The following is a 17,165-nucleotide window of genomic DNA, read 5'->3' as shown; positions in this document are numbered from 1 at the left end:
CAAAGTGTAAGACAGGAGGTAGTCAAATAGCCAAGCTGAAGTCAGAACCAGATGAGTACTAAAACACAGTACTAAAACACAAGACAGAGAGTGGTCAAAGGCAAGCCAAGGTCAAATATAGAAGCAATCCAAACGTTGGTACGTTTGTGACTTGACTTGAGGTTTGAAACTAAAAATGTGGACAATTACACTAAAATGCATATATGTTTTACTTTCAAATTGTTGAAATATTGTGATATTGGTTAACACACAAAATTGTTCCTGTGGCTTGGATGACTGACATTGATTGACATGCCAGACAAATCACCTCTCCTATCTTTATTAACACATATTAAAAGTGCTGTATAATATTATGATTATCAGAGAACAATACCCTGCTGGTTATGAGAATGGTTATTAGAACAGCCTAACCAATCCTTTGGATCTATTTCCATTGTAAGCTCTAGGGACCACCCACCTTTTTTCTTATTGTTTGTTTTGTTACTAGATATTATACTTGTTTGTTACTTTTCCTATTGTAAAGCACTGTGGAATATGCAGATACTGTCATTTTAAAGGGGTAGTCCCACATTAATAGCATATCCAAAGCATATGCCATAAATGTTTGATAGGTGCGGATCCCACCTCCGAGACCCGTTACTAGCTCAAGAACAGGACCCCTTCTTGCACCAATGGGAATGGCAAGCTGGTTGCACATACACAGCTTTCTCCATTCACTTCTATGGAAATTATAAAATTACTAATTACAAACATTTTTGGAAGTGCCATAGAAGTGAAGGAAGACAGCCAGGCATGCATGGCCACTGGGGTCCCTGGTATCAAGATAGATGCGGTTCCCACCTCTGGGAACTGTTCCTATCGAACATTCATGGGATATGCCATAAATATCAACATAGAACCCTTTTAAGGTTCATGCCCAAATTCCAATTAACATAATACTTCTCAAGAAAGAACAGTGATAGATACATGAAAACGGTAGAAAATAAGGACAGATTTATATATTGACATACCGGAGCTGGATTGTACTGACAGTGTCACCTTCATGTTGGTTTTATTCGTTTTGGAGGTTTGCAAAGAAGACAATCTCCCGGGTGCAGTGGAAACAGAACTTAGAGATGAGTATCTCTGAAGTCCATGTGACCCTGATAACCATTCACGTAGCCGTTGTACTTCTTCTTGAAAGCAAGTGTATACTGCCAGGCAGGCTTGAATTCTGCATTGAAAAAAAAATTGAATTGAAGATACACTAAGTAACTAGGACAAATCTAAGAAGCCTAGAAACCAATGTGCCTAGAGATGTGCTGCTGGTGCCTAACTTTTCTGGGATGTTGGTTATTAAGATCTAAACAGTCTGAGGTCTAGACACTGTCTATTCCAAAATGCTAAATAGATCCTAAAGTAATCTAAATGACTGAAAGTCTGCAGTAATATATTTACCCTTGCACTAGCTCCTGGTGAATGCTGACTGACAAGATAATTTAACCTAGTTCTAAAACAATAACTACAAAAAGTAATTGTAGTGCAGGCCTGGTTTACATGTAGCACTTTTACAATTGCCATTTGTAGATAACCAAAACGATTGTATCTATCAAATCTTGTATGTATCTGACCTTCATAGAATGTATTGTTGCATTGAATTCTGAATAAAAAGAAGTTACTTTCCCTGCTCCCATCTTTGAATAATGTAATGTCTGTCTGAATGGGGCCTAAAATTTTGCACGTAACCACTCTTTACTATAATCTTAAATATCTCTTTGCATAACTATAAAGTATAAATCCAGAATCATTTCCACTGGAACTATTTTTTAGATATGCTGTTTGGCAATCAGCCGGGCAATATGTTTGTACTTTTGCTTAGTAATAGAGGATGTGGTGGGATGTTGACAATGTGGGATCTCTGTCCTATTGTAGAGGTCTAGGACTGTCAGTCACTGTGAATGGAAGGAATGCTGTCAAGTATTCTGGACCTGGTTACAATAGAGAGGTAGATGGTAGCTGGAAGGCAGCAATGTATCTGTATTTCCTGCTAAGCACTTATTTTTATTATCAAATGGTCCACTATCATGCTTTTCATTTTAACTAATAACTTAAAATTAATTGCAAACAGATATAAGCATGTGGTGTGACTAGTATGTGCTTTCTTCTCCATTTCTTACCGTTCATAAAAATTACTGGCACTTTTTAACACTTTTACTTTGAATTTCTCCTTTTTGGGGATTCTTTCTTCTCCGAAACCACTCACTGATACTACTTCCTTTTTATCTTTGGTGATGTGCTCCCTTAAAATTTCCCAAAGTTGATCCTTAGAATCTTCTACTGAAATTATTTCTTTTAGAAAAGACTTGCAATTTAGAGCCAACTGGTTTGATACCTAGATACCGATAAAACAACAGAAATACATACCTTTAAATCATTGTAGGGCTAGTTCACTTCCACATTATAAATTGGTTACATTATCTAAATGATTACTTAAATGGGCTGTCTGATGTATTTAAACAGGAGCTCAAATCCACTCAAACTGAAACATTTAAAAGTCATATACACCTGTTAATTCACACTGGCCTCAGCAGTTTTTTGCACCAGACCACTGAGGCCAGTGATTGACTGCAGCGTCATGAGGGGCACATAACTACGTCACCTCTGAAACTGTGTAAAAACAGAATGGAGGTGAGGACCAGAGTGGTGGGGTTGAAAGTGGTGGGAAATTAAAAAGTGAGTATGTTTTTTTCACTTTGTATCACTTTTGGTGGCTTTTGGCTCTTTGCTTTACTATACTCATCTAGAGGTATGCAAATTCCCAGTTCACAACAATTATATGCTTTGTTCCATCTGTGTGCCATGGTGTTTTTACAACAAGAATATCTGTCGTGCTATTCTTGATGTCAAAAACACATGAAACCTGAAATGCCCAATTATATTCAATTAGGACTGTAGGTTTTATTAGATCTTTCATGCCTGTTTTGGTTCGTTTAAGAACAGAAACCATTCTGTTGGTGGTAGCTTACGCATGTTGATTTTGTACTATACATTTTTATGGCCCTTTTTATGTTTCTTCTAAAGACTGTATACCTTTAAAAACTCAGTAAAAAAAAGTGCAAAAAGAAGAAAAGATGGTAATTACAATCTTGTGAACAGAACCTAGATGAGCAAACTTTCTTAATGTAAACAACAATTAGAAGGCTGCCGACTAAGCAGGCAATTATCGGCCGTTCATGAACTGTTCATACCAGATAATTGTTTGCTCATCAAAGGAGGAGAGAGTTGTATTTAGATGCAGAAACTGTCTTCTGTTTATGGGTATGAGCAATCACTACTGTGATCATTCATCCCCATAGAGAATTATTGTTTCTGGGAAGTAGAACCCTGTTTACACAACATGACCTTCTGCTCAGGATCAATGGTATTCAAATAAATGGTGCTTTCACCCGAAGAACGAGCATTTGTTGAATTTCAGGAACAAGCTTTCATATGAATGTTCAATCCCAATAAGCATCCCAATAATCGCACCGTTTACAGAACCTTTAACTACTGAGTCACAGCTGCAGTCCAAAGGAATACATTAGGTTGTATGCAATCTTGCGGACTGCTGCACTCAGAAGTTAACATCAATCAATCACGCTACAAAAAGTTGCAGTGTAGCCCAGGCCTGAGTCCTTTGTTGCAATTCCTTGATTGGCATCTTTTTTATCCCTTGTCTTAAAAGTATTTTAAAGAGGACCTGTCACCACTCCTGACAAATCTGTTTTGGTAGATAAATCCACATAAAATGACAATTGTAGAGCATCTAGTATTATGACACTATATGGTGCTGTCTCTCTTTTATTACAAGTTTATGAATACGTTGTCAACTGGGTGTTACAAGTTGTGGGGGTTTGTCCCTGCACAGTCTGACCTGTCCAATCAGTACTAGCAGTGTATTATTCTTTAGGGCCACACCCCTTATAAAAGGGGAATAGTAACACCCAGTTGTCAGTTTATTTCTAAATTTATTGTAGGAATAGCACAACACACAGACATTCCAGGAGAGGTTACAGGTCCTCTTTAAACTCTTCTCGGGGTTCATGATCTCCACACACACACACACACACAGTTATAATAAAAGTTTTTATATATTCAATTAAGACAACCATTAGAAGAAATATTGTGGTCAAAGATGCATGCCTGTAAAGACTCACATACTTGAGTAGTGTTGACAGAAAGTGGAATAGACATTTTACAAAACTATGAACCCAAGGTTTGAATCTTTTTAGAATCAAGTCATGCTCTTGGTTAGAGTAAAGTACTTTGAAAAATAGTACAAAAAGGGTTAGGGTAGGATAAATATTGGTTCCCTGACTTGCTCTAGGATTTTTAACCCATCTTATAGATATTTGCCAGCTTAATCATAGAGAAGGAACTTCTGCTTGACATTGCCTACACTCCATTTTCCTGTATCTCTTACTCCCATATTAATCAGGTTTTAGATTTAGGTGGAAATCCTATTTAAAAGAGAATTATTACATTAATACCATTAAAATACCACATTGGAGGCATGGTACAAATTAAAGCATAACTACTGTGACAAAATTACCTTCGTGAGCAGTAGTCCCAAATATCCATTCTTTGAGAAGTGTCGTGATAGCATCTCCATTTGTTGGATACTGTTGAAGAAACCTGGTAGAATACTGTTTATGATGTTTTCTGGATTGTAGTCTGTGCTCAAAGCATCAAAATGACGATAAAGTGCTTCCAAGTACTTAACACAATCCTTAGTAGCATTCAATGCCTCTGTAATACTAAAGAACAAAGAGCTGCATGAGGTATTTAATACTAATAGAGTAAACTGGTTTATGCTAATTATTTGTTCTTCACAGTTGAAAGCTATTCCTATGAAGCATGTACAGAACCTCTCACTGGTCATCTATACCTTCCACGTCACTATATGATGAAAAGTATTTTGAAATGACAAAAGGTTCTAACCTGATATCAACTGCTTTCCATCTCTTTAGGAGACGCGATTTTGAAGAAATCATAATACCAAGGACAGATTTACACTCTTTTCCTCGTAACTGTTCAGTTATTAAACTCAATATTTTCTGTCTGTGGTGCCAACGCTCAAGTTCAGTCAGAGGAGTTGTGGTAATGTCTAGCACCCTGGAGGAAAAAGAACATTACATGAAATTCAACATGTGTCCTTCGGCCACATGACACAGCTGAGGACCAAAAGTGAGTGGAAAACTCACAAATACAGTGACCGGTAAAAAGATCCCTTCATTAAAATTTTCATCATGTACCTTTCTAATGGGGCAGAGAATAAAATTTTATTTTGTGGGAGTTCTTCTTTAACATAAGCTTTAAATATAGAAAATAGTGTGACATTAGTAGATGTCTATTGGTGTTAATAAGACTCTGAATGACTAGTCATCTACTGAAGACAATGGGGCACATTTATTAAGACTGGCGTTTTAGACTCCGGTCTTAATAAAGGCCCATAGCTGGCAGAGGATCCGCTGAAGTTATGAAGAGTTGCAGGCCTCTCCAAACCTTCGACGCATCCAGCGCCAGTTCTAAATGTTAAACAGCGTCCTTGCTGTCTTACATTTAGACCATTTTCTACGCCGATAACAGGCATGGAAAATGATGAATGAGACAGGCTTTCTGGCCTGTTCCCTTCCATGCCAAGCCTGCGATTTTATTACCTTTCATCAATGACTTCTATCAAAACCTGATCAATGGTTTTTATCCACTCAGAAATAAGGGTTTCATTTTCACTGACAATCTCTGGGTCTAGAACTACAGACCTCTGTAGAAGAAAGTCAGGGCTGACAATATTCTGCGGTCTCTTCAAAATCTGTAACATAAAACATTTACCAAGTTAAAGAGATAACACCTTTTGTAGTACTGATGGAATAAAATGGCAACAAAGCCTCTAAAACCCTCTGTGGATTGCTTAGTAATCAGGAGAAAATATTTCATATAACATATTACACGCCTACATTCAGCAAGAAACAAGTCATATAATACATCAGTTTATTCAAAAATTGTAACAGATATTTGTGGTTTTGTATATTTAATTTTAGGCAAGGTGCTAACTCTCTTTAACACCTTAGTGAAGAGCCTGTTTTGGGTCTTACTGACCAAGCGTTATTCTTCCTTTTTTCATCGTCGCGTTCCAAGAGCTATAACTTTTTTATTTTTCCGTCTATATGGCTTTATAAAGGCTTGTTTTTTGCGGGACAAGTTGCAGTTTTTAATGGCGCCATTTTGGGGTACACATAACTTTCTGATTAACTTTTATTAACTCTTTCTGGGAGGGAGATTGGAAAAACAGCAATACTGCCACTGCATTTTTACGTTATAAATTTTACGGCGTTCAAAATAACATAATATCTTTATTCTCTGGGTCAGTACGATTACAGTGATATCAAATCCATATTGTTTTTTTTACGTTTTACTACTTTTTTTTTTAAAGAAAAAAATGTTTTTGCATTGCTGCTTCCCAAGACCCATAACTATTTTCTTTTTCTTTCTATGGAGTAGTGTGAGGGCTTGATTTTTGTGGGATGAATTGCATTTTTAATTGGTATCATTATGGAGTAAATGGCGCTTTTTGATCGCTTGTTATTAGGTTTCTTCGGTGGCAACTAAGAATAAATATGCAATTCTGTCTTTTTTTTTATTTTTACGATCACCGTAGGGGATGCTTTACATGATATTTATGTAGTCCAGGTCATTATGGACGCGGCAATACCAAATATATGGGGGAGATTTTTTTTGCAATTTTTTTCATTGAAAAGCGTATTTTCAATGGAAAAAAAAGCGTAATTTTTTAAATTGAATAAATGTTTTTTTTTTACTTTTTTTACCGCCTTATAGTCCCACAAGGGGACTATAACAGTCAGCTTTTTGATTGATTTTAAAATGCAATGCACTATCCCTATAGTGCATTGCATTTTAATGTCAGTGCTATTCTGACATTGACCAGCAGGCTGTGCCAGAGAGGTGCAGCCTGCTGAAAATTACTGAAGGCTGGTCTGGGGCCTACATCAGACCCCTGCCAGCCTTCGACACAAATCGGCAACCCGCAATTGCATTTAGGGGGTGCCGATGGGAGATAGAGGGAGTCTGCTCCCTCTGTCAGCACTTTACATGCAGCGGGCGCCATTGCCCGTGGCATGTAAAGTGTTAAAATGCCCAGATCAGCACTTCTGCCAGTACGGGCTGTTAGAGCCGGGCCCCCGTGCAGCACTTGGACTGGGCCCAGCCTAAGGCCCCTTAGTGACCGCCATAAAAAGGCATATGGGTGGTCACTAAGGGGTTAAAGAGACTAGTCCTGTATGGAGACTTAATGGAAGTACTCCGTGGTAAGGAGACTTATTGGCAATGCTTCATGGGAAATAAATATGCAATGAGATATCTCCCAAGGAATAGAACCATCTCGCCAGCACCACCTCTTGGAAGTGACTCCCTATGAGTCAAAATCCAACTTTCCAACAAGCCTTGGGATTTGACAAGGGAATATAGCCAAGCCAGATGTCCATCCAAACCACTTCCAAGAGGTGGCGCTAGTAAGATGGTTCTTTTCCTTGGGAGATATCTCTTTGCATGCACACTTCATTTGAAAGGCTAAGATCACATAGTCAAATACACTTGGGCCTATATCCTTACTCTTTAGAGGAACATTCCCAAAATATAAACCTTTGGGTTGTTAAAAAATAGGCAAATTCTTTACAGACAAATAGATATCATTACCCACCGTGATATGCTGTTTTTCCAGATCAGGTATGGTGGCTGCTTCATCAATAGATGAAACATATTTCTCCAGGCCTGAAAGAAAACCTTCGACATTCTCCTGGCTGCAGAAGCCCCAGTCTTTTTGAGCACGTAGAAGGGGGATGTATAATTCGTTTAATAAGCATCTAAGACTCTCCACTGGGTTTTCCTTTATCTCACCACAGAATATTTCTTTCTCCATCAATCCAGCATCAATGTCATGACTTATCTGAACAAATAAACATAATTAGTAGTGGTTATGGTTACTCAATGCCTTACCAAACATGAACTGACCTCTTCTGGACCATTCAATAACTCTAAAAAAGACAGCGCAAAGTATAATAGCACAAAAAATGCAGCCATAGGAGTAAAATCTTTCTGTCAGATGCCAGTGGACTCTATACAGTGAAATATGGGTTTATAATACAGTCAGTGGCAATGCTACTTCTTCTATTAGATACACTGGTCATATAACAAGCCAAATGAGGTTGACCTCTGGGTTACAGCCAGACCAATATCAGCTGTAATAGTGACAAGTGTCATAGCAGAGATTACATTTTTCCCAGTAAATGACTCTGGTTACAGGGAAAAAATGTTACTGTGAAAAATAAAAATAATTATTATATTATTCCAATGTCCATATGAAAGCCACGTTGAAAAAAATTAAACCACATAACTGTTGCCTTTATCCAGTGTGACACAGTAAGGGTCCATTCACACGTCCGTGAATGTGTCCGTACCCGTTCCGCAAATTGCGGAACGGGTGTGGACCCATTCATTCTCTATGGGGCAGGAATGGATGCGAACTTCTGGTCTGCGGCTCCGGAAAAAAATATAACATGTCAAGAATAGGCAGTTCTATGGGGGTGCCAGCCAGGTGTATTGCGGATCCGCAATTTGCAGATCCGCAATACACTACGGACGTGTGAATGGACCCTAAAGAGAATTGTATGTGGAGGCAGGTATTCCTTCTCCCAGTGTGTGCTGCTGGACTAATTAGGATTGCAGGTGCCGGTCCGGGTTTTTGTTAACACCTAGCTGCCTTAAAAAGACAGCTGGGTTCATGCAGAGGGGACCCCTGTATTGGGATCTGAGGCTTGTGCCGGGGTGGAGGGCTGAGACCTATGTGAGGGGAAACAGGCCGACTAAAGCCTGCTGATAGACTCTTGTTGGCAGAACAGGTCAGGCCACATGGTGTGAACTGACACCAATACTGCAAGGTTGAAAGTGTTTTTTTTGTTCTGTGAACTTTCTAATGTGTGAATAAACACTGAACTTTTGGTTTACAAACTGGTTGGTGCCTCTATACTGCGTCCGCTTATCCTGTTTACCAGAGCGAATCCCCACACCAGCTACACATAATGGTACATCTTCTTTGTCAGAATGAAATTAACTGAAAGGGGAACCAATTCATAGGACGTATTGTGATGATATTAAACAAAAACAAAAGTAAAAATTTGAAAATGTGTGCTTTTTTCCCTTGTATCCTATGTGGTAATGTGAACAGTGCTGGAAGGTGTGTTGTCCCACTTCAGGTACCTCAGATGAGTGAGACAGATAAAATCCAGAGAGTGGCAGTAGACTCAGCAAAGCATAGTTTGCTGAGACATTTCTGTATACATTTGTTGGGCTGGATTTTACTTGGACTGGTGGCTAGACTTGGTAGAGTGAGTTCCCAGTCCACACCCTTCCAGAACGGGTTTTCCTTTCTACCTGAGGTGATCGCAGGTGAGGCCTGCTGTAATCAGGCTTGCATAAAGCGCCTCAGAGTAGGTCAGCCTGAGAAGGGAGAAGTGTCTGTGATACTGGAGCAGAAGCTCTGTGTGTGGCCTCAGTCAGGAGGACTGAGGGGCCACAAGGCTATGCAAAGCCTGATCTCTCCCCTGTGTGGACTGACGCTTGATGAGTGAAACCTGCTAAGGCTTGGAGCCTGAGACCCTGACATTAAGCGGTACTTAGAGGTGAGTCAGGGAAACCTATGTGTTTAGGTAGAGCCCAGACGGGCAGGAGTTTATTTTGTACAACTGTTTATGTTTACGCGGACGTGCCGCAATAAAACACAGTTTTGGCCCTTAAATCCTGGTGTCTGTGAAGATGTCTGTGAGTGTGACCCCCTGAAAGAGAGACGATCCCTTACACCTAATAACTACTGATAGGACTTGTTCACATCTGCGTTGGAGGCTTTGTTCGGTGCCTCCTTCGCAATTTCCATTAAAAACAACAAAGAATAGTCCTGCATGAAGTCCCGCTAAATAAGCAAACTCCAAAACGGAAACTGAATGGACCTTGTTCTCCTCTAATGATGCAGAACAATGGAAATCAATAGTGGTGGTGTGAACTTGGCCTTAAAAGTATATTACTTCTATAAAAATGGTACTAAGCTAAACCCCACTATATCATTTTAATAAAAACAAATTAAAATGTTTTGGGTAAGCTAATAAATATAAATAACTAGAAAAGCTACAATTTCTGGGGAAATTGTGTTAAGTGTTCTTGCCTTCACCAGTAGTCTACAACTGGAGTGGGCGGAGTAACTGGGTGGAGTGGCTTGAGTAACTGTTGTGTGGTTGGAGTGGCTGGAGTAACTGTGGAAAGGTTGGACTGGGCAGAGTAACTTTATGAAGATGAAAAAGTAACTGTGTGACGTATTTGGAGTAAGTAAACATTACACTAACCAATTGTTGATCAAATTTAAAAAGTGCAGATGGCAAGCTTGATGGAGTGAGAAATGCATTTCAACTTTTATTTATTTATGTAGCACATTTAATTGCAATGTTGTTGCCCAAAGTGCTTCACAGTTACATTAAAACATACATTTATAAAAACATTAGCAGCCGATTTGTGTAGGTGGGCTTGAAAATGAGGGAGTGGTGTCACGGCCTATGGTGTACGCTGTGACACTGTTGCCACACTTGCGGTTGCCCGCGGCAACATGTTGCTGTGAGAGCATGCGGTGGCAGTGTCTCGGCCTTCTGGGTGATTGCCGTGACATGGTTGCCACGCATGCTGTTGCCGGTGGTAATGTGTGGCTTAGTTTGCTTGTGTGTGCACTTCCCCTTTAAGTGGCTTTCTTCCTCTGTCTGGTGTTGGAAGGGTTAACGCCCTTCCTAGTGTTTTGTGAACACTGGGTTTATGTGTGTGTGGGGGTGGCTGCTTGGGCTATTTAGTCTCTGCTGGATGCCTGAAGCCCAGAGTTCTTCCAGCCTTGGTGTGTGCTGGTGGTTCACTGCTCCTGGCTTTACCATCTATCCAGTAGGGCCACCCTTGTGGTCATAGATGTTCAATGTTATTCTGGTGTCTCCTTCCCTTCCTGTCCCTATTTGTATGGAGTGGGTGTTTGTATTTCTAGTTTGGTGTTACATGTCTCATGTCTGGTGGTGTTTGGTGTCCAGCTTATTTACTAGACATTCACCTGTCTCATGTGTTTTGCAGCTATGGGTGTCCTGGGTCCCTGTGTGGTTTGTGGTGTGTCCTTTAATGTTGGTGTAGACACCAGCACTTGTGCACGAGTTCCAGTCAGTGTGTCTGTGGCAGGTAAGTGTGTTATGGGTTTCGCTTACCTGCCATCTCCTTAAGCTGTATGTGTTTCCCTTTCCCTGCTTCTAGGCCTTTAGAGACTCCTGTTCCTCCGTGTTGTGGATGAACAGGTCGTCTCTCCCCTGCTCCTAAGTTAGGGATTTCCATGGCGACTCAGGATATTAGGTATCCAGGGTATGAGCCGTCCCACCATCAGGGTCCGCTTATACGGTTAGGAGTTAGGGAGAGGATTAGGGATGCAATAGGAGGTGACCTGCTCCCTGATCCCGGCGTCCTGGCCTAGTTGCTACCATTATCCGTACGGTGGGAATATTCCCCCACTCCCACCGTGACAGGTGGCAGTTTAGAAATCATGTCCTGATTTTTCAGCTCACACTCTAGCTTTTGTCACTCTGCTGGCTGCTCACACACCTGGGTTCCGATGGCAACTCACTCTACAGCAAGGGCAGAGAAGAGCGGTTAAAAACAAACTGCTCCAACTTGCTCACTTCACTGACTGGTTGTAGTTCAAAAATTATAAATCCTACATCAAAGAGATTTATATTGTGAGAATTACAAGACCCAGACCTACATTTTGATGCATAGTATGTCTCTGACATATTAAAAATGAAGGCACAGTCGCAGTTTAGAAATTGCCCTTCAAATTTGAGGTGGCTGGAGTGGAGTTTCAATGAATGTCAATGGGCGGCGTAAGTTGCATAAAATAGCCATATTGTGAAAACTATCAGGACTATGGCTTAGCAGTGGACATTTTTAGTGGCAGCAGGGATAGCTGAATGTTTTGATATAAGATTTGTGTAGGTGGGCTTGAAAATGAGGGAGTGGTGGCAGTTTAGAAATCATGTCCTGATTTTTCAGCTCCCACTCTAGCTTTTGTCAGCTCCCACTCTAGTTTTGAACATTCCGCCATTCATTCCTATGGGACCAATTTCACCACAAAAACGCTGATATTTTGTGAACTATTCGGCAAAACGTTCCACAAAGTTATAGCACACCAATCGGGAACAATCCACACATTTCGGTATATTACTGTCTATGTAGTGTAAAAACTGTGGGAGGAGTCAGGGTGGTAAATTTGGCTATAATAATAAGAATATATATGTGAGATCACAATAAGGGGTCTTGCCATGCAAGAACACTTAATTACAGCTGCACCAACAAACTCGAAACTATGATTGGTCTTTCAAAGGGGAAGTGGTTAAAAGTGATGCTTTTAGACCAGTTTCAGACAGGGTTTCTTTGTATTTTATGTGTGTGTGTATGTATGTGGGAGAGGGGGGGTTAAATGCAAGTAAAAATGCCTATAAAATGCATGTAGTTTGAAATATTTTTACATTTGTCTATACTATAAATAGTTGAGGATGGGAAGAACTGGGGTTTCCTGAACCCTTTTCTTGTAGGTGAGGAGGCCAGCAGTAGGTCGCATACCAAAAGGACCTTAGCATGTACACTGCTCTTTTCCAGTTAAAGAGCACCTAGAGATATAAATGAATAAATTACAAGTTTTACTGAATGTTTTCCCATAAAACTATATATCAGCTCTTTCTGCTCCATAACATACTGATTGCAGATTGCACTGCATTTTATGGTGATATGTTCTACCAGACTATGGTTACTTCTAAAGCCAGGGGACCTTTGTTCTTCCGATCCTTTGGATAAGCCATAAATATATAATTTATCTCATCCTACTTCTTAAGAGCCAACGCTGCACTTACCTCAAAACGTAGAAAGTAAAGTAATGTGGGAAAAGATTCCTTTATATGCACACTTTCCAACTTTTGGAGATCAGTCTTGAGATGGAATTTCCAGGTTAATGGATTCGTTTTGTCACTTGTTTCTACCAAGAAAAAGATGGCTTGGTGTCCTCCAGCTGAGTAGAAAAAATAACATGTATCAGACTATCGCATCCCATAGAGAGGTTTAGGAGACAAAGGCAGGAACATTACTGGGTGCTGTGGGAAACCGGTAAATGAGACCCAGTATGTTATAATTGTATCATGGTGGCATTTATGGATAAGAACAAATACAGTATGCAATATTCTGACATGGCACAGATATACAAATGTAACCCTTTCATGACCAGGCCTGAAAAGACCCTAATGACCAGACACTTTTTCATGATTTGGTGTGCTTGGTGACACTTAGGGCTTTTTATTAAAATGTTTTTAGAGATTTTGTTTCAAATTCTTTGTTTGGGGAAACTATGCAAAATATATCAACATATATGTTAAAAGTATTTTTTTTTTCAAAAATATCCTTATTCTTTAAATATGCAAACTGACACCAAAATAAATTATTAAAATGAGTTCCCTATTTTGCATTGGTCGTTGGCGGGCAATAATGGTGACTGTTTAGGTCAACACAGGCATTTGTTTTTCTTTTCTTGTATTTCATTATATTTTTTTACTTATATTTTTGGCACATATGTCACCCAACAAGTCATTAAAATACCTCTGGGGGACAATGACACTTTACTTTGTATTTTGCAATTTTTTCAATGCAACTGGAGCATCAAAAGGAGCCTCAGTTACATTGGAAAACAGTTCCCTGTGGGGGAATTGTACACAGGCAGAAAGTGACCGGAGTCTTCTAAGGCCTCTTTCACACGGGCGTTGCGGAAAAATTTGCGGGTGCGTTGCGGGAACACCCGCAATTTTTCCGCACGAGTGCAAAACATTGTAATGTGTTTTGCACTCGCGTGAGAAAAATCGTGCGTGTTTGGTACCCAAACCCGAACTTCTTCACAGAAGTTCGGGCTTGGGATCGGTGTTCTGTGGATTGTATTATTTTCCCTTATAACATGGTTATAAGGGAAAATAATAGCATTCTGAATACAGAATGCAAAGTAAAATAGCACTGGAGGGGTTAAAAAAAAATAAAAAATCATTAACTCACCTTAATCCACTTGCTCGCGTAGCCCGGCATCTCCTTGTGTCTCCTTTGTTGAAGGACCTGTGAATCACCATGGTAAAAGATCATGTGACGTACCATGTGATGACCGGAGTGACGTCATCACAGGTCCTTCAACAAAGGAGACACAAGGAGATGCCGGGCCACGCGAGCAAGTGGATTAAGGTGAGTTAAATGATTTTTTATTTTTTTTTAACCCCTCCAGTGCTATTTTACTTTGCATTCTGTATTCAGAATGCTATTATTTTCCCTTATAACCATGTTATAAGGGAAAATAATAATGATCGGGTCTCCATCCCGATCGTCTCCTAGCAACCGTGCGTGAAAATCGCACCGCATCCGCACTTGCTTGCGGATGCTTGCGATTTTCACGCAACCCCATTCACTTCTATGGGGCCTGCGTTGCTTGAAAAACGCAGAATATAGAACATGCTGCGATTTTCACGCAACACATAAGTGATGCGTGAAAATCACCGCTCATGTGAACAGCCCCATAGAAATTAATGGGTCCGGATTCAGTGCGGGTTTCAATGCGTTCACCTCCCGCATTGCACCCGCGCGGAAAACTCGCCCGTGTGAAAGGGGCCTAAGACTCAGCTGCTTTGCTCTGCTCGAGACACCATAATATAATGATATAATGCTGTCAGTATAAGGGCTTATGCACACAACCAGGCCATGTTTTGTGGTCCACAAATTGTGGATACACAAAACACAGAAAGAGCGCCCCATGATAGAAATGACTATTCTTGTACTCAAAACGGACAAGAATAAGACATGTTCTATTTTCTTTGCAAGGCCAGGGAACGGAGCAATGGATGCCGACAGCACACGGAGTGCTGTGCGCATCTTTTGTTGCCCCATTGAAGTAAATGGGTCCACATCTGAGACGCAAAACATGCGGCTCGGATGCGGACCCAAACAACAGTCGTGTGCATGAGCCCTAAGAGTTCATGAACATGACTAGAGTTGAGCGAACCCGAACTGTAAAGTTCGGGTTCGTACCGAACTTTAGGGTTTTCAGCACCCGGACCCGAACATTTACATAAAAGTTCGGGTTCGATGTTCGGCGATTTTTATGGCACTTTTTGAAAGGCTGCACAGCAGCCAATCAACAAGCGTCATACTACTTGCCCCAAAAGGCCATCACAGCCATGCCTACTATTGGCATGGCTGTGATTGGCCAACTGCAGCATGTGACCCAGCCTCTATTTAAGCTGGAGTCACGTAGCGCCGCCCGTCACTTTGCTCGGATTAGTGTAGGGAGAGGCTGCAGCTGCTGTGAGGGAGAGATCAGGGAGAAATCTTATCAAGAACTGTTTTTTGTACTCAGTGATCTACAGCAAAAGTGTTTTGTGGGTGCAGTGCACAATTTTTTTAAGCCTGCCCTGAGCCAACTACTGCTGAAAACGAACTTTTTTTTCTTCAGTTAGTCAATATCAATACATGATCGACAGCCATTTTATGCAACGATAGTGCACCAGCACAGGCTATCTGCATGTCTGCAAGTCCAGAAATACAGCTTTTTGCTTACTGTGGTTAAAAAAATACATCTGTTAAATATAGTGCACATCTGGGATTACACGTGCATAAGTGACTGTCACATTTAGGCCAGAAATACGGCTTTTTGGTTACTGGGGTGAAAAAAGCCTCTGATATACTGCACATCTGGGATTACATGTGTATAAGAGACTGTCACATTTAGGCCACAAATGCAGCTTTTTGGTTACTGGGGTGAAAAAAGCCTCTAATATATTGCACATCTGGGATTACACGTGCATAAGTGACTGTCACATTTAGGCCATAAATACGGCTTTGGCATACTGGGGTGAAAAAAGCCTCTGATATACTGCACATCTGGGATTACATGTGCATAAGTGACTGTTACATTTAGGCCATAAATACGGCTTTGGCATACTGGGGTGAAAAAAGTCTCTAATATACTGCACATCTGATATTAGACGTGCATAAGTGACTGTTACATTTAGGCCATAAATACGGCTTTGGCATACTGGGGTGAAAAAAGCCTCTGATATACTGCACATCTGGGATTACACGTGCATAAGTGACTGTCACATTTAGGCCATAAATACGGCTTTGGCATGCTGAAGTGAAAAAAGCCTCTGATATACTGCACATCTGGGATTACACATGCATAAGTGACTGTTACATTTAGGCCATAAATACGGCTTTGGCATACTGGGGTGAAAAAAGCCTCTGATATACTGCACATCTGGGATTACACGTGCATAAGTGACTGTTACATTTAGGTCATAAATACGGCTTTGGCATACTGGGGTGAAAAAAGCATCTGATATACTGCACATCTGGGATTACATGTGCATAAGTGACTGTCACATTTAGGCCATAAATACGGCTTTGGCATACTGGGGTTAAATTTTTTTTTTGATATACTGCACATCTGGGATTACATGTGCATAAGTGACTGTTACATTTAGGCCATAAATACGGCTTTGGCATACTGGGGTGAAAAAAGCCTCTAATATTCTGCACATCTGGGATTAGACAAGCATAAGTGACTGTCACATTTAGGCCATAAATACGGCTTTGGCATACTGGGGTGAAAAATCCCTCTGATATACTGCACATCTGAGATTACACGTGCATAAGTGACTGTCACATTTAGGCCAGAAATGCGGCTTTGGCATACTGGGGTGAAAAAAGCCTCTGATATACTGCACATCTAGGATTAGATGTGCATAAGTGACTGTCACATTTAGGCCAGAAATACAGCTTTTTGGTTACTGGGGTGAAAAAACCCTGTAATATACTGCACATCTGGGATTAGACAAGCATAAGTGACTTTCACATTTAGGCCAGAAATACGGCTTTTTGGTTACTGGGGTGAAAAAACCCTCTAATATACTGCACATCTGTGATTACACGTGCATAGGTGACTGTCACATTTAGGCCACAAATACGGCTATTAGGTTACTGTTGTTAAAAAA

General features: G+C 40.5%; 1 protein-coding gene across 1 annotated transcript in view; it reads right to left on the bottom strand.

The window, feature by feature from the left end:
* The window catches only part of LOC120998141 (dynein heavy chain 5, axonemal-like), a 268,121-nt gene that overhangs the window by 229,226 nt on the left and 21,730 nt on the right, over nt 1–17,165 (bottom strand). The window contains 7 exon segments of the mRNA XM_040428685.1: nt 1,011–1,213; nt 2,157–2,371; nt 4,571–4,775; nt 4,960–5,133; nt 5,679–5,830; nt 7,736–7,981; nt 13,005–13,159. Of these exon segments, the coding sequence (XP_040284619.1) occupies nt 1,011–1,213; nt 2,157–2,371; nt 4,571–4,775; nt 4,960–5,133; nt 5,679–5,830; nt 7,736–7,981; nt 13,005–13,159 (1,350 nt within the window).

This window comes from Bufo bufo, chromosome 4, assembly GCF_905171765.1.
Source record: "Bufo bufo chromosome 4, aBufBuf1.1, whole genome shotgun sequence".
Taxonomy (NCBI): Eukaryota; Metazoa; Chordata; class Amphibia; order Anura; family Bufonidae; genus Bufo; species Bufo bufo.
Note: the sequence above shows the minus strand (reverse complement) of the source record. Positions and strands in the feature narration are given on the sequence as shown.